At 51.3% G+C, this 17,830-nt stretch overlaps 1 protein-coding gene across 1 annotated transcript in view; it reads left to right on the top strand.

The window, feature by feature from the left end:
- Positions 1-17,830, top strand: part of usp21 (ubiquitin specific peptidase 21) — a 42,385-nt gene that overhangs the window by 8,911 nt on the left and 15,644 nt on the right. Inside the window, exons 4-10 of the mRNA XM_055930648.1 lie at positions 8,894-9,014; positions 9,714-9,833; positions 10,013-10,077; positions 10,443-10,630; positions 13,304-13,382; positions 13,478-13,585; positions 15,750-15,870. Coding sequence (XP_055786623.1) covers positions 8,894-9,014; positions 9,714-9,833; positions 10,013-10,077; positions 10,443-10,630; positions 13,304-13,382; positions 13,478-13,585; positions 15,750-15,870 — 802 coding nt within the window. The remainder of the gene's footprint in view (positions 1-8,893; positions 9,015-9,713; positions 9,834-10,012; positions 10,078-10,442; positions 10,631-13,303; positions 13,383-13,477; positions 13,586-15,749; positions 15,871-17,830) is intronic.

Raw genomic sequence — 17,830 nt, 5'->3', positions numbered from 1 at the left:
TCTAACCTCTAACCTCTGACCTCTCCCACCCAGCGTTTCTGTTCTCTAACCTCTAACCTCTGACCTCTCCCACCCAGCGTTTCTGTTCTCTAACCTCTAACCTCTCCCACCCAGCGTTTTTGTTCTCTGACCTCTAACCTCTCCCACCCAGCGTTTCTGTTCTCTAACCTCTAACCTCTAACCTCTCCCACCCAGCGTTTCTGTTCTCTAACCTCTAACCTCTAACCTCTCCCACCCAGCGTTTCTGTTCTCTAACCTCTAACCTCTAACCTCTCCCACCCAGCGTTTCTGTTCTCTAACCTCTAACCTCTAACCTCTCCCACCCAGCGTTTCTGTTCTCTGACCTCTAACCTCTCCCACCCAGCGTTTCTGTTCTCTGACCTCTAACCTCTCCCACCCAGCGTTTCTGTTCTCTAACCTCTAACCTCTAACCTCTCCCACCCAGCGTTTCTGTTCTCTAACCTCTAACCTCTAACCTCTCCCACCCAGCGTTTCTGTTCTCTGACCTCTAACCTCTCCCACCCAGCGTTTCTGTTCTCTGACCTCTAACCTCTAACCTCTCCCACCCAGCGTTTCTGTTCTCTGACCTCTAATCTCTCCCACCCAGCGTTTCTGTTCTCTGACCTCTAACCTCTCCCACCCAGCGTTTCTGTTCTCTGACCTCTAACCTCTCCCACCCAGCGTTTCTGTTCTCTGACCTCTAACCTCTCCCACCCAGCGTTTCTGTTCTCTGACCTCTAACCTCTCCCACCCAGCGTTTCTGTTCTCTAACCTCTAACCTCTCCCACCCAGCGTTTCTGTTCTCTAACCTCTAACCTCTCCCACCCAGCGTTTCTGTTCTCTGACCTCTAACCTCTCCCACCCAGCGTTTCTGTTCTCTGACCTCTAACCTCTCCCACCCAGCGTTTCTGTTCTCTAACCTCTAACCTCTCCCACCCAGCGTTTCTGTTCTCTAACCTCTAACCTCTCCCACCCAGCGTTTCTGTTCTCTAACCTCTAACCTCTAACCTCTCCCACCCAGCGTTTCTGTTCTCTAACCTCTGACCTCTCCCACCCAGCGTTTCTGTTCTCTGACCTCTAACCTTTAACCTCTCCCACCCAGCGTTTCTGTTCTCTGACCTCTAACCTCTCCCACCCAGCGTTTCTGTTCTCTGACCTCTAACCTCTAACCTCTCCCACCCAGCGTTTCTGTTCTCTAACCTCTAACCTCTAACCTCTCCCACCCAGCGTTTCTGTTCTCTAACCTCTAACCTCTAACCTCTAACCTCTCCCACCCAGCGTTTCTGTTCTCTGACCTCTAACCTCTCCCACCCAGCGTTTCTGTTCTCTGACCTCTAACCTCTCCCACCCAGCGTTTCTGTTCTCTGTTCTCTAACCTCTAACCTCTCCCACCCAGCGTTTCTGTTCTCTGTTCTCTAACCTCTAACCTCTCCCACCCAGCGTTTCTGTTCTCTGACCACTAACCTCTCCCACCCAGCGTTTCTGTTCTCTGTTCTCTAACCTCTCCCACCCAGCGTTTCTGTTCTCTGACCTCTAACCTCTCCCACCCAGCGTTTCTGTTCTCTGACCTCTAACCTCTAACCTCTCCCACCCAGCGTTTCTGTTCTCTGACCTCTAACCTCTCCCACCCAGCGTTTCTGTTCTCTAACCTCTAACCTCTCCCACCCAGCGTTTCTGTTCTCTAACCTCTAACCTCTCCCACCCAGCGTTTCTGTTCTCTGACCTCTAACCTCTCCCACCCAGCGTTTCTGTTCTCTAACCTCTAACCTCTAACCTCTCCCACCCAGCGTTTCTGTTCTCTAACCTCTAACCTCTCCCACCCAACGTTTCTGTTCTCTAACCTCTAACCTCTCCCACCCAGCGTTTCTGTTCTCTAACCTCTAACCTCTCCCACCCAGCGTTTCTGTTCTCTAACCTCTAACCTCTCCCACCCAGCGTTTCTGTTCTCTAACCTCTGACCTCTCCCACCCAGCGTTTCTGTTCTCTGTTCTCTAACCTCTCCCACCCAGCGTTTCTGTTCTCTGACCTCTAACCTCTCCCACCCAGCGTTTCTGTTCTCTGACCTCTAACCTCTCCCACCCAGGGTTTCTGTTCTCTAACCTCTAACCTCTCCCACCCAGCGTTTCTGTTCTCTGACCTCTAACCTCTAACCTCTCCCACCCAGCGTTTCTGTTCTCTGACCTCTAACCTCTAACCTCTCCCACCCAGCGTTTCTGTTCTCTAACCTCTAACCTCTCCCACCCAGCGTTTCTGTTCTCTAACCTCTAACCTCTAACCTCTCCCACCCAGCGTTTCTGTTCTCTAACCTCTAACCTCTAACCTCTCCCACCCAGCGTTTCTGTTCTCTAACCTCTAACCTCTCCCACCCAGCGTTTCTGTTCTCTAACCTCTAACCTCTCCCACCCAGCGTTTCTGTTCTCTGACCTCTGACCTCTCCCACCCAGCGTTTCTGTTCTCTAACCTCTAACCTCTAACCTCTCCCACCCAGCGTTTCTGTTCTCTAACCTCTAACCTCTGACCTCTCCCACCCAGCGTTTCTGTTCTCTAACCTCTAACCTCTGACCTCTCCCACCCAGCGTTTCTGTTCTCTAACCTCTAACCTCTCCCACCCAGCGTTTTTGTTCTCTGACCTCTAACCTCTCCCACCCAGCGTTTCTGTTCTCTAACCTCTAACCTCTAACCTCTCCCACCCAGCGTTTCTGTTCTCTAACCTCTAACCTCTAACCTCTCCCACCCAGCGTTTCTGTTCTCTAACCTCTAACCTCTAACCTATCCCACCCAGCGTTTCTGTTCTCTGACCTCTAACCTCTAACCTCTCCCACCCAGCGTTTCTGTTCTCTAACCTCTAACCTCTCCCACCCAGCGTTTCTGTTCTCTGACCTCTAACCTCTCCCATCCAGCGTTTCTGTTCTCTGACCTCTAACCTCTCCCACCCAGCGTTTCTGTTCTCTAACCTCTAACCTCTAACCTCTCCCACCCAGCGTTTCTGTTCTCTAACCTCTAACCTCTAACCTCTCCCACCCAACGTTTCTGTTCTCTAACCTCTAACCTCTCCCACCCAGCGTTTCTGTTCTCTAACCTCTAACCTCTCCCACCCAGCGTTTCTGTTCTCTAACCTCTAACCTCTCCCACCCAGCGTTTCTGTTCTCTAACCTCTGACCTCTCCCACCCAGCGTTTCTGTTCTCTGTTCTCTAACCTCTCCCACCCAGCGTTTCTGTTCTCTGACCTCTAACCTCTCCCACCCAGCGTTTCTGTTCTCTGACCTCTAACCTCTCCCACCCAGGGTTTCTGTTCTCTAACCTCTAACCTCTCCCACCCAGCGTTTCTGTTCTCTGACCTCTAACCTCTAACCTCTCCCACCCAGCGTTTCTGTTCTCTGACCTCTAACCTCTCCCACCCAGCGTTTCTGTTCTCTAACCTCTAACCTCTCCCACCCAGCGTTTCTGTTCTCTAACCTCTAACCTCTAACCTCTCCCACCCAGCGTTTCTGTTCTCTAACCTCTAACCTCTAACCTCTCCCACCCAGCGTTTCTGTTCTCTAACCTCTAACCTCTCCCACCCAGCGTTTCTGTTCTCTAACCTCTAACCTCTCCCACCCAGCGTTTCTGTTCTCTGACCTCTGACCTCTCCCACCCAGCGTTTCTGTTCTCTAACCTCTAACCTCTAACCTCTCCCACCCAGCGTTTCTGTTCTCTAACCTCTAACCTCTGACCTCTCCCACCCAGCGTTTCTGTTCTCTAACCTCTAACCTCTGACCTCTCCCACCCAGCGTTTCTGTTCTCTAACCTCTAACCTCTCCCACCCAGCGTTTTTGTTCTCTGACCTCTAACCTCTCCCACCCAGCGTTTCTGTTCTCTAACCTCTAACCTCTAACCTCTCCCACCCAGCGTTTCTGTTCTCTAACCTCTAACCTCTAACCTCTCCCACCCAGCGTTTCTGTTCTCTAACCTCTAACCTCTAACCTCTCCCACCCAGCGTTTCTGTTCTCTGACCTCTAACCTCTAACCTCTCCCACCCAGCGTTTCTGTTCTCTAACCTCTAACCTCTAACCTCTCCCACCCAGCGTTTCTGTTCTCTGACCTCTAACCTCTCCCACCCAGCGTTTCTGTTCTCTGACCTCTAACCTCTCCCACCCAGCGTTTCTGTTCTCTAACCTCTAACCTCTAACCTCTCCCACCCAGCGTTTCTGTTCTCTAACCTCTAACCTCTAACCTCTCCCACCCAGCGTTTCTGTTCTCTGACCTCTAACCTCTCCCACCCAGCGTTTCTGTTCTCTGACCTCTAACCTCTAACCTCTCCCACCCAGCGTTTCTGTTCTCTGACCTCTAATCTCTCCCACCCAGCGTTTCTGTTCTCTGACCTCTAACCTCTCCCACCCAGCGTTTCTGTTCTCTGACCTCTAACCTCTCCCACCCAGCGTTTCTGTTCTCTGACCTCTAACCTCTCCCACCCAGCGTTTCTGTTCTCTGACCTCTAACCTCTCCCACCCAGCGTTTCTGTTCTCTAACCTCTAACCTCTCCCACCCAGCGTTTCTGTTCTCTAACCTCTAACCTCTCCCACCCAGCGTTTCTGTTCTCTGACCTCTAACCTCTCCCACCCAGCGTTTCTGTTCTCTGACCTCTAACCTCTCCCACCCAGCGTTTCTGTTCTCTAACCTCTAACCTCTCCCACCCAGCGTTTCTGTTCTCTAACCTCTAACCTCTCCCACCCAGCGTTTCTGTTCTCTAACCTCTAACCTCTAACCTCTCCCACCCAGCGTTTCTGTTCTCTAACCTCTGACCTCTCCCACCCAGCGTTTCTGTTCTCTGACCTCTAACCTTTAACCTCTCCCACCCAGCGTTTCTGTTCTCTGACCTCTAACCTCTCCCACCCAGCGTTTCTGTTCTCTGACCTCTAACCTCTAACCTCTCCCACCCAGCGTTTCTGTTCTCTAACCTCTAACCTCTAACCTCTCCCACCCAGCGTTTCTGTTCTCTAACCTCTAACCTCTAACCTCTCCCACCCAGCGTTTCTGTTCTCTGACCTCTAACCTCTCCCACCCAGCGTTTCTGTTCTCTGACCTCTAACCTCTCCCACCCAGCGTTTCTGTTCTCTGTTCTCTAACCTCTAACCTCTCCCACCCAGCGTTTCTGTTCTCTGACCTCTAACCTCTCCCACCCAGCGTTTCTGTTCTCTGTTCTCTAACCTCTCCCACCCAGCGTTTCTGTTCTCTGACCTCTAACCTCTCCCACCCAGCGTTTCTGTTCTCTGACCTCTAACCTCTAACCTCTCCCAACCAGCGTTTCTGTTCTCTGACCTCTAACCTCTCCCACCCAGCGTTTCTGTTCTCTAACCTCTAACCTCTCCCACCCAGCGTTTCTGTTCTCTAACCTCTAACCTCTCCCACCCAGCGTTTCTGTTCTCTGACCTCTAACCTCTCCCACCCAGCGTTTCTGTTCTCTAACCTCTAACCTCTAACCTCTCCCACCCAGCGTTTCTGTTCTCTAACCTCTAACCTCTCCCACCCAGCGTTTCTGTTCTCTAACCTCTAACCTCTCCCACCCAGCGTTTCTGTTCTCTAACCTCTAACCTCTAACCTCTCCCACCCAGCGTTTCTGTTCTCTAACCTCTGACCTCTCCCACCCAGCGTTTCTGTTCTCTGACCTCTAACCTTTAACCTCTCCCACCCAGCGTTTCTGTTCTCTGACCTCTAACCTCTCCCACCCAGCGTTTCTGTTCTCTGACCTCTAACCTCTAACCTCTCCCACCCAGCGTTTCTGTTCTCTAACCTCTAACCTCTAACCTCTCCCACCCAGCGTTTCTGTTCTCTAACCTCTAACCTCTAACCTCTCCCACCCAGCGTTTCTGTTCTCTGACCTCTAACCTCTCCCACCCAGCGTTTCTGTTCTCTGACCTCTAACCTCTCCCACCCAGCGTTTCTGTTCTCTGTTCTCTAACCTCTAACCTCTCCCACCCAGCGTTTCTGTTCTCTGACCTCTAACCTCTCCCACCCAGCGTTTCTGTTCTCTGTTCTCTAACCTCTCCCACCCAGCGTTTCTGTTCTCTGACCTCTAACCTCTCCCACCCAGCGTTTCTGTTCTCTGACCTCTAACCTCTAACCTCTCCCAACCAGCGTTTCTGTTCTCTGACCTCTAACCTCTCCCACCCAGCGTTTCTGTTCTCTAACCTCTAACCTCTCCCACCCAGCGTTTCTGTTCTCTAACCTCTAACCTCTCCCACCCAGCGTTTCTGTTCTCTGACCTCTAACCTCTCCCACCCAGCGTTTCTGTTCTCTAACCTCTAACCTCTAACCTCTCCCACCCAGCGTTTCTGTTCTCTAACCTCTAACCTCTCCCACCCAGCGTTTCTGTTCTCTGACCTCTACCCTCTAACCTCTCCCACCCAGCGTTTCTGTTCTCTAACCTCTAACCTCTCCCACCCAGCGTTTCTGTTCTCTAACCTCTAACCTCTAACCTCTCCCACCCAGCGTTTCTGTTCTCTAACCTCTAACCTCTAACCTCTCCCACCCAGCGTTTCTGTTCTCTAACCTCTAACCTCTCCCACCCAGCGTTTCTGTTCTCTAACCTCTAACCTCTCCCACCCAGCGTTTCTGTTCTCTGACCTCTGACCTCTCCCACCCAGCGTTTCTGTTCTCTAACCTCTAACCTCTAACCTCTCCCACCCAGCGTTTCTGTTCTCTAACCTCTAACCTCTGACCTCTCCCACCCAGCGTTTCTGTTCTCTAACCTCTAACCTCTGACCTCTCCCACCCAGCGTTTCTGTTCTCTAACCTCTAACCTCTCCCACCCAGCGTTTCTGTTCTCTGACCTCTAACCTCTCCCACCCAGCGTTTCTGTTCTCTAACCTCTAACCTCTAACCTCTCCCACCCAGCGTTTCTGTTCTCTAACCTCTAACCTCTAACCTCTCCCACCCAGCGTTTCTGTTCTCTAACCTCTAACCTCTAACCTCTCCCACCCAGCGTTTCTGTTCTCTGACCTCTAACCTCTAACCTCTCCCACCCAGCGTTTCTGTTCTCTAACCTCTAACCTCTAACCTCTCCCACCCAGCGTTTCTGTTCTCTGACCTCTAACCTCTCCCACCCAGCGTTTCTGTTCTCTAACCTCTAACCTCTCCCACCCAGCGTTTCTGTTCTCTAACCTCTAACCTCTCCCACCCAGCGTTTCTGTTCTCTAACCTCTAACCTCTAACCTCTCCCACCCAGCGTTTCTGTTCTCTAACCTCTAACCTCTAACCTCTCCCACCCAGCGTTTCTGTTCTCTGACCTCTAACCTCTCCCACCCAGCGTTTCTGTTCTCTGACCTCTAACCTCTCCCACCCAGCGTTTCTGTTCTCTGACCTCTAATCTCTCCCACCCAGCGTTTCTGTTCTCTGACCTCTAACCTCTCCCACCCAGCGTTTCTGTTCTCTGACCTCTAACCTCTCCCACCCAGCGTTTCTGTTCTCTGACCTCTAACCTCTCCCACCCAGCGTTTCTGTTCTCTGACCTCTAACCTCTCCCACCCAGCGTTTCTGTTCTCTGACCTCTAACCTCTCCCACCCAGCGTTTCTGTTCTCTAACCTCTAACCTCTCCCACCCAGCGTTTCTGTTCTCTGACCTCTAACCTCTCCCACCCAGCGTTTCTGTTCTCTGACCTCTAACCTCTCCCACCCAGCGTTTCTGTTCTCTGACCTCTAACCTCTCCCCCCCAGCGTTTCTGTTCTCTAACCTCTAACCTCTCCCACCCAGCGTTTCTGTTCTCTAACCTCTAACCTCTCCCACCCAGCGTTTCTGTTCTCTGACCTCTAACCTCTCCCACCCAGCGTTTCTGTTCTCTGACCTCTAACCTCTCCCACCCAGCGTTTCTGTTCTCTGACCTCTAACCTCTCCCCCCCAGCGTTTCTGTTCTCTAACCTCTAACCTCTAACCTCTCCCACCCAGCGTTTCTGTTCTCTAACCTCTGACCTCTCCCACCCAGCGTTTCTGTTCTCTGACCTCTAACCTTTAACCTCTCCCACCCAGCGTTTCTGTTCTCTGACCTCTAACCTTTAACCTCTCCCACCCAGCGTTTCTGTTCTCTGACCTCTAACCTCTCCCACCCAGCGTTTCTGTTCTCTGACCTCTAACCTCTAACCTCTCCCACCCAGCGTTTCTGTTCTCTAACCTCTAACCTCTAACCTCTCCCACCCAGCGTTTCTGTTCTCTAACCTCTAACCTCTAACCTCTCCCACCCAGCGTTTCTGTTCTCTGACCTCTAACCTCTCCCACCCAGCGTTTCTGTTCTCTGACCTCTAACCTCTCCCACCCAGCGTTTCTGTTCTCTAACCTCTAACCTCTAACCTCTCCCACCCAGCGTTTCTGTTCTCTAACCTCTCCCACCCAGCGTTTCTGTTCTCTAACCTCTAACCTCTCCCACCCAGCGTTTCTGTTCTCTGACCTCTAACCTCTAACCTCTAACCTCTCCCACCCAGCGTTTCTGTTCTCTAACCTCTAACCTCTAACCTCTCCCACCCAGCGTTTCTGTTCTCTAACCTCTAACCTCTGACCTCTCCCACCCAGCGTTTCTGTTCTCTAACCTCTAACCTCTAACCTCTCCCACCCAGCGTTTCTGTTCTCTAACCTCTAACCTCTCCCACCCAGCGTTTCTGTTCTCTAACCTCTGACCTCTCCCACCCAGCGTTTCTGTTCTCTAACCTCTGACCTCTCCCACCCAGCGTTTCTGTTCTCTGACCTCTAACCTCTCCCACCCAGCGTTTCTGTTCTCTAACCTCTAACCTCTAACCTCTCCCACCCAGCGTTTCTGTTCTCTGACCTCTAACCTCTAACCTCTCCCACCCAGCGTTTCTGTTCTCTGACCTCTAACCTCTCCCACCCAGCGTTTCTGTTCTCTAACCTCTAACCTCTCCCACCCAGCGTTCTCCCAGGTGCTGTTGGGTCTCTGGGATGTGAACGAAGAAAACCATAACACAGAAGTGAATCCTGGGAAGTTCTACAGCGTCTTCAAAGACGCCGTACCTTACTTCAGCGGATACAGGTAGGTGTGTGCAGGGCCGGCCCTGGGCATAAGTGAATCCATACTTCAGCAGATACAGGTAGGTGTGTGCAGGGCCGGCCCTGGGCATAAGTGAATCAGTCTAGTCACAACTTACTGTTCGGCATTTTGAGTAATACAAGGTGTAGTTGTGCATCATCAGTTCTCCTCTTCTGTCAGTCACGGACAGTCACTCAATTAGCCCATGCTAGCTGGCCGCTAGCTAACAATTAGCTATCTAAACTAGTAGTAATCATTACCGAATTACCGCTCGGGCATGAAGGGCACGTGCCCAGGGGGCCTGACCTTCAGAGGGCCCCCCATTTGATTTGGTTAGTCACTTTCACTCAGATATCATAATGACATGGATTAAGTCATGGAACATTTTGTAGAATTAAAAAACGATTCTCCCACACCATGGCAGAATGTGTAAAACCTCAGGAAATTTATCTGAAAAACTGACATTTATTAGCCCCATGGCAAAATTATTAGATTTGCATATAATTAGTTATAAAATTGCTAAATGTTCTCTCTGCCCAATGGAAAAATGTGTAGAATTAAAGGAAATTAACTTTAAAACAAAAATATCTTTAAAGACCAAATCTCGTCTAGGGCTCCCAAAAGAATAGAGTCGGTCGTGTGTGTGTGTGTGCACGTGCGAAAGTAATGTAAAGCAGTGAGAACATCTCTACTTCCTCTCAGTCAACAGGATGCTCAGGAGTTTCTGAGGTTCCTATTGGACAGGCTTCACTGTGAGATCAACCGTCGGCCGTACGTTCGGCTCACCAGCCTGGAGCCTGAACCCAAATGCACCACAGTCAGGTACAGAGACAGGGAAGGGTCAAAATGCACCAAAGACCACCTCATGACCTACTGAGGCCAGATTCAACCTCTAGTCCTGAATATAAACGTCCCACCCTCTTTCTAACTCGCTCTCTCTTTTTCTCTGTCCCCCCCCCCCCCCCCCCCCCCCATTTTTTCTTTCCCTACCTCTCTCTCAGGATTGACGAGCAGGCGTCTGCCATGTGGAAGAGACACCTGGTGAGGGACGACAGTAAGATCGTAGGTGAGCGTGAAGAGATTTGGAGTTGCTGATCACATCACAGTATTGTGTCCTTTATTTCTTAAGATGAGTTTATTATTATCATAATCTACTCCTCTCTCAATTCAAATCAATTCAATTGACTTTATTGACATGGCAAGTTCATTATTACTTACATTGTCAAAGTATACATATCGAAAAATAAAATATATATGTATATATATACAAAATATATATATATATATTTATATATAAATAAATGGTGGGACCAACAGTAATAATAATAGTAGTAGTGGACATGGGATTACCATTAACAACAACTACAACAACAATATTAATCAGAACAACAATAAGTTAACGCAACAGTAGTAGACCAGTGTCTCTCTCAGATCTGTTTACAGGTCAGCTACGTAGTTCCCTCCACTGCTCCGTGTGTTCCCACTACTCCACCTGCTTCGACGTCTTCTGTGACCTGTCTCTACCCATCCCTAAGAGGAGTGCAGCAGGGGACGGGTCTCTGAGGGAGTGTCTTGATCTGTTCACACAGGAAGAGAAGCTGGACGAGGAGAACGCACCCGTAAGACAGCACTGTGTTTTCCCAGAAGTACTAAACAGCCCGATAACAGCCGGCGACTTTTTCCACTTCATTAATTAGACCGACTGACTAAAGTCGATCTCCTAAATCCCTTTGCTATTCATAAATCTCAAACAACATATGTCCATGGTATCTCATCGAGACAGTAAACCAAATATCTTGTTTGTATTTTCCTAGTATTCGAAGGCCTTATCGAGACCTGCCGGTGACCGCTAAAGCGACTTGTAGCCTGATGAGTTGGGTTGTTTGGGAACAAAGCAATAGGGTCCTGCTGTTGACGTCGTCTCCCGGGGCCGTCGTCTCCCGGGGCCGTCGTCTCCCGGGGCCGTCGTCTCCCGGGGCCGTCGTCTCCCGGGGCCGTCGTCTCTCGGGGCCGGCGTCTCTCGGGGCCGTCGTCTCTCGGGTCCGTCGTCTCTCGAACCATATAAGGCGAAGTGGGGGTTTCCAAAGGAACCATATAAGGAGAAGTGGGGGTTTCCAAAGGAACCATATAAGGAGAAGTGGGGGTTTCCAAAGGAACCATATAAGGAGAAGTGGGGGTTTCCAAAGGAACCATATAAGGAGAAGTGGGGGTTTCCAAAGGAGCCATATAAGGAGAAGTCATGGCTACCGGTAAGGGAACGTTCCAGACGCGGCTACCGGTAAGGGAACGTTCCAGACGCGGCTACCGGTAAGGGAACGTTCCAGACGCGGCTACCGGTAAGGGAACGTTCCAGACGCGGCTACCGGTAAGGGAACGTTCCAGACCATGACTAGCGTACGATAACCTAAACAGCGTCTTGAGTGGCTCTCTCGAAACCCCCATTTTTATTATTTTATTTCACCTTTATTTAACCAGGTAGGCTAGTTGAGAACACCTTTATTTAACCAGGTAGACTAGTTGAGAACACCTTTATTTAACCAGGTAGGCTAGTTGAGAACACCTTTATTTAACCAGGTAGGCCAGTTGAGAACACCTTTATTTAACCAGGTAGGCTAGTGGAGAACACCTTTATTTAACCAGGTAGGCCAGTTGAGAACACCTTTATTTAACCAGGTAGGCTAGTTGAGAACACCTTTATTTAACCAGGTAGGCTAGTTGAGAACACCTTTATTTAACCAGGTAGACCAGTTGAGAACACCTTTATTTAACCAGGTAGGCTAGTTGAGAACACCTTTATTTAACCAGGTAGACCAGTTGAGAACACCTTTATTTAACCAGGTAGACTAGTTGAGAACACCTTTATTTAACCAGGTAGGCCTGTTGAGAACACCTTTATTTAACCAGGTAGGCCAGTTGAGAACACCTTTATTTAACCAGGTAGACCAGTTGAGAACACCTTTATTTAACCAGGTAGGCTAGTGGAGAACACCTTTATTTAACCAGGTAGGCTAGTTGAGAACACCTTTATTTAACCAGGTAGACCAGTTGAGAACACCTTTATTTAACCAGGTAGGCCAGTTGAGAACACCTTTATTTAACCAGGTAGACTAGTGGAGAACACCTTTATTTAACCAGGTAGGCTAGTTGAGAACACCTTTATTTAACCAGGTAGGCTAGTTGAGAACACCTTTATTTAACCAGGTAGGCTAGTTGAGAACACCTTTATTTAACTAGGTAGGCCAGTTGAGAACACCTTTATTTAACCAGGTAGGCCAGTTGAGAACACCTTTATTTAACCAGGTAGGCCAGTTGAGAACACCTTTATTTAACCAGGTAGGCTAGTTGAGAACAAGTTCTCATTTACAACTGCGACCTGGCCAAGATAAAGCAAAGCAGTGTGACACAAACAACAACACAGTTTACCTAGCAAAGTCTTATAATTCTATTTATATTGTTCCTTTCGACACCCCCACTTTTCCCGAGAGATGACCTATCAGAGATGACCTATCAGAGATGACCTATCAGAGATGACCTATCAGAGATGACCTATCAGAGATGACCTATCAGAGATGACCTATCAGAGATGACCTATCAGAGATGACCTATTGTTAGGGATGGACAAGAAGTGTGACACCAATCCGACCCCCGAGGAGTTGCCCACCCCATGAGACGATAGCCATAACAACTTACAACACGCTGAATTCATACATTTTCAGTCATTTTAATTGCAAAGTCATGTCTTTCTATTGAATTCTTTACTTATTTTGACTAATCTGAGAGGGAAAGTTGTTAAAGTATTCAATAATTGATCTGTGTATTTCGGGTTGGAATCGAGGCATTGGAATGTACCGGAAGGACGGCATCATAGAGCTCCTTCTGCAACAAAATTAAATGTCAGGGGGCCTCTGTACCTCCCCAGCCTTGAACTCCCTGGCTGGCTACTCCATGTACTTACGGAAGACACTGTTTAGACCTTGAAAGTTCATTTTAAATACTTGATCTTTATGCCTGTGAGAGCTGGCCAGGCTTAATAAACCAATAGAAAGGTCCCAAAACTTCAAACCCCACCCATTAGGTTAGGGCCCATTGGCAAACTCAAACAAACACTCAAAATTATTTGAAATTATTTTACAAGTTTTTGAACATGAGGTCTGATTGTTTTTCTCTGAGAGTAAAACCATTGAGAAGGACAGTATTCATGGATGGAGATTGGAATATCAAAATCCTATGCCTGTGCCATTGTTCTTCCATTCAGTGTGAATTTCAAACGTGTGTGTGTGTGTGTGTTGCAGATGTGTGAGCGGTGTAACAGACGTACAGAGAGCACCAAGAGACTGACCATCCAGAGATTCCCACAGGTCATCGTCATGCGTATCCTTAGTAACGCTAACTTAGCAACACTTCCTCATCTACCTACCTCACCTGCAGTAATGGTGACGTGGAAGACCTTAACAACAGTGTAATAGATCTGAACCGGTTTGCCATGTCGCGGTACATGGTGTGCAAGAGTACAGTGTGTGTCTCCTTCCCTCTGACAAGCCTGGATATGGGGCCCTACGGACCGGTCGACTGTGGTAATCTCTCTCTCTCTCTCTCGCTCTCTCTCTCTCTCTCTCCATCTCTGTCATCTCTCTCCCTCCCTCTCTCTCTCTCCTTCTGTCTCTCCCTCTTTGTCTCTCTCTCTCTCTCTTTGTCTGTCTCTCTGTCTCTCTGTGTCTCTCTGTGTCTCTCTCTCTCTCTCTCTCTCTCCCTCTGTCTCTCTCTCTCTCTGTCTCTCTCTCTGTCTCTCTCTCTGTCTCTCTCCTTCTGTCTCTCCCTCTCTGTCTCTGTCTCTCTCTCTGTCTCTCTCTCTGTCTCTCTCTGTCTCTCTCTCTGTCTCTCTCTCTGTCTCTCTCTCTCTCTCTCTCTCTCTCTCTCTCTCTCTCTCTCTCTCTCTCTCTCTCTCTCTCTCTCTCTCTCTCTCTCTCTCTCTCTCTCTCTCTCTCTCTGTCTCTCTCTCTCCCTCTGTCTCTCTCTCTCCCTCTGTCTCTCTCTCTCTCTCTCTGTCTCTCTCCATCTGTCTCCCTCTCTGTCTCTCTCTCTCTCTCCCTCTGTCTCTCTCCCTCTGTCTCTCGTACAAAAGATTAGGAACACCTTCCTAATATTACGTTGCACCCCCTTTTGCCCTCAGAACAGCCCCAATTCAGTGGTTGATGAACTCTACAAGGTGTCAAGTGTTCCACAGGAATGCTGGCCCTCGTTGACTCCAACGCTTCCCACAGTTGTACTAAGTTGGCTAGATGTCCTTTGGGTGGTGAACCATTCTTCATACACGGGAAACCGAGTGTGAAAAACCCAGCAGCGTTGCAGTTCTTGACACAAACCGGTTAGCCTTGGCACCTACTACCCTACCCTGTTCAAAGGCACTTAAATATTTGGTCTTACACATTCACCCTCTGAATGGCACACATACCCAATCCATGTCTCAAGGCTTAAAAATCTTTAACCTGTCTCCTCCCCTTCGTCTACACTGATTTTCAAGTGGTTTTAACAGGTGGCATCAAAATTCACCTGGTCAGTCATGGAGAGAGCACTCTGTGCATCTGTCTTTATACTGTATCTCCGTCTCCCTCCTCCCTCTCTCTCCATCTTTATATATCCCATTACCTCTGTCTTCCTCCCATCTTTCTATCGCTCCCTCCTCTCTCTCTCTCCATCTTTATATCTCTCATTACCTCTGTCTCTCTCCTTTCTGATCACTCTCATTCTCTCCTGAGACATTTGTATTTGTGTGTGTATTCATGTATCCATAAGCTAGATGATGACCCTCCCGTGTCCCTCCCGTGTCCCTCCCGTGTCCCTCCCGTGTCCCTCCCGTGTCTCTCCCGTCTCCTTCCGTCTCCTTCCGTCTCCATCCCGTGTCTCCATCCCGTGTCCATCCCGTGTCCATCCCGTGTCCATCCCGTGTCCATCCCGTGTCCATCCCGTGTCCATCCCGTGTCTCTCCCCCGTGTCTCTCTCCCGTGTCTCTCTCCCGTGTCTCTCTCCCGTGTCTCTCTCCCGTGTCTCTCTCCCGTGTCTCTCTCCCGTGTCTCTCTCCCGTGTCTCTCTCCCGTGTCTCTCTCCCGTGTCTCTCTCCCGTGTCTCTCTCCCGTGTCTCTCTCCCGTGTCTCTCTCCCGTGTCTCTCTCCCGTGTCTCTCTCCCGTCTCCTTCTCCCGTCTCCTTCTCCCGTCTCCTTCTCCCGTCTCCTTCTCCCGTCTCCTTCTCCCGTCTCCTTCTCCCGTCTCCCTCTCCCGTCTCCCGTGTCCCTCCCGTGTCTCCTTCCGTCTCCATCCCGTGTCTCTCTCCCGTGTCTCTCTCCCGTGTCTCTCTCCCGTGTCTCTCTCCCGTGTCTCTCTCCCGTCTCCTTCTCCCGTCTCCTTCTCCCGTCTCCTTCTCCCGTCTCCTTCTCCCGTCTCCTTCTCCCGTCTCCTTCTCCCGTCTCCTTCTCCCGTCTCCTTCTCCCGTCTCCCTCTCCCGTCTCCCTCTCCCGTCTCCCGTGTCCCTCCCGTGTCTCCTTCCGTCTCCATCCCGTGTCTCCATCCCGTGTCTCCATCCCGTGTCTCCATCCCGTGTCTCCATCCCGTGTCTCCCTCCCGTGTCTCCCTCCCGTGTCTCTCTCCCGTGTCTCTCTCCCGTCTCCTTCTCCCGTCTCCTTCTCCCGTCTCCTTCTCCCGTCTCCTTCTCCCGTCTCCCTCTCCCGTCTCCCGTGTCCCCAGGTCCTGTGCTGTATGATCTGTATGCCGTGTGTAACCACAGTGGGACTGTCAACATGGGCCACTACACAGCCTGTTGCCTGGAGGACGACGGATCGGGATGGTGCTGCTACAACGACTCCTGGTCAGTGACGCGCAGACGCAGGTTCTCACACCCTTTCACACCCGGGGCGGCAGGTAGCCTAGTGGTTAGAGTGGAGGGGCGGCAGGTAGACTAGTGGTTAGAGTGGAGGGGCGGCAGGTAGACTAGTGGTTAGAGTGGAGGGGCGGCAGGTAGACTAGTGGTTAGAGTGGAGGGGCGGCAGGTAGACTAGTGGTTAGAGTGGAGGGGCGGCAGGTAGACTAGTGGTTAGAGTGGAGGGGCGGCAGGTAGACTAGTGGTTAGAGTGGAGGGGCGGCAGGTAGCCTAGTGGTTAGAGTGGAGGGGCGGCAGGTAGCCTAGTGGTTAGAGTGGAGGGGCGGCAGGTAGCCTAGTGGTTAGAGTGGAGGGGCGGCAGGTAGCCTAGTGGTTAGAGTGGAGGGGCGGCAGGTAGCCTAGTGGTTAGAGTGGAGGGGCGGCAGGTAGCCTAGTGGTTAGAGTGGAGGGGCGGCAGGTAGCCTAGTGGTTAGAGTGGAGGGGCGGCAGGTAGCCTAGTGGTTAGAGTGGAGGGGCGGCAGGTAGCCTAGTGGTTAGAGTGGAGGGGCGGCAGGTAGCCTAGTGGTTAGAGTGGAGGGGCGGCAGGTAGCCTAGTGGTTAGAGTGGAGGGGCGGCAGGTAGCCTAGTGGTTAGAGTGGAGGGGCGGCAGGTAGCATAGTGGTTAGAGTGGAGGGGCGACAGGTAGCCTAGTGGTTAGAGTGGAGGGGCGGCAGGTAGACTAGTGGTTAGAGTGGAGGGGCGGCAGGTAGCCTAGTGGTTAGAGTGGAGGGGAGGCAGGTAGACTAGTGGTTAGAGAGGAGGGGCGGCAGGTAGACTAGTGGTTAGAGAGGAGGGGCGGCAGGTAGCCTAGTGGTTAGAGTGGAGGGGCGGCAGGTAGCCTACTGGTTAGAGTGGAGGGGAGGCAGGTAGACTAGTGGTTAGAGTGGAGGGGAGGCAGGTAGACTAGTGGTTAGAGAGGAGGGGAGGCAGGTAGACTAGTGGTTAGAGTGGAGGGGCGGCAGGTAGCCTAGTGGTTAGAGTGGAGGGGCGGCAGGTAGACTAGTGGTTAGAGTGGAGGGGAGGCAGGTAGACTAGTGGTTAGAGAGGAGGGGCGGCAGGTAGACTAGTGGTTAGAGAGGAGGGGCGGCAGGTAGCCTAGTGGTTAGAGTGGAGGGGCGGCAGGTAGCCTAGTGGTTAGAGTGGAGGGGCGGCAGGTAGCCTACTGGTTAGAGTGGAGGGGAGGCAGGTAGACTAGTGGTTAGAGTGGAGGGGCGGCAGGTAGACTAGTGGTTAGAGTGGAGGGGCGGCAGGTAGCCTAGTGGTTAGAGAGGAGGGGCGGCAGGTAGCCTAGTGGTTAGAGAGGAGGGGCGGCAGGTAGCCTAGTGGTTAGAGTGGAGGGGCGGCAGGTAGCCTACTGGTTAGAGTGGAGGGGAGGCAGGTAGACTAGTGGTTAGAGTGGAGGGACGGCAGGTAGACTAGTGGTTAGAGTGGAGGGGCGGCAGGTAGCCTAGTGGTTAGAGTGGAGGGGCGGCAGGTAGCCTAGTGGTTAGAGTGGAGGGGCGGCAGGTAGACTAGTGGTTAGAGTGGAGGGGCGGCAGGTAGACTAGTGGTTAGAGTGGAGGGGCGGCAGGTAGCCTAGTGGTTAGAGTGGAGGGGCGGCAGGTAGCCTAGTGGTTAGAGTGGAGGGGCGGCAGGTAGCCTAGTGGTTAGAGTGGAGGGGCGGCAGGTAGCCTAGTGGTTAGAGTGGAGGGGCGGCAGGTAGCCTAGTGGTTAGAGTGGAGGGGCGGCAGGTAGCCTAGTGGTTAGAGTGGAGGGGCGGCAGGTAGCCTAGTGGTTAGAGTGGAGGGGCGGCAGGTAGCCTAGTGGTTAGAGTGGAGGGGCGGCAGGTAGACTAGTGGTTAGAGTGGAGGGGCGGCAGGTAGCCTAGTGGTTAGAGTGGAGGGGAGGCAGGTAGACTAGTGGTTAGAGA

This window comes from Salvelinus fontinalis, chromosome 8, assembly GCF_029448725.1.
Source record: "Salvelinus fontinalis isolate EN_2023a chromosome 8, ASM2944872v1, whole genome shotgun sequence".
Classification (NCBI taxonomy): Eukaryota; Metazoa; Chordata; class Actinopteri; order Salmoniformes; family Salmonidae; genus Salvelinus; species Salvelinus fontinalis.
This window is presented reverse-complemented; position numbering and strand designations above follow the sequence as displayed.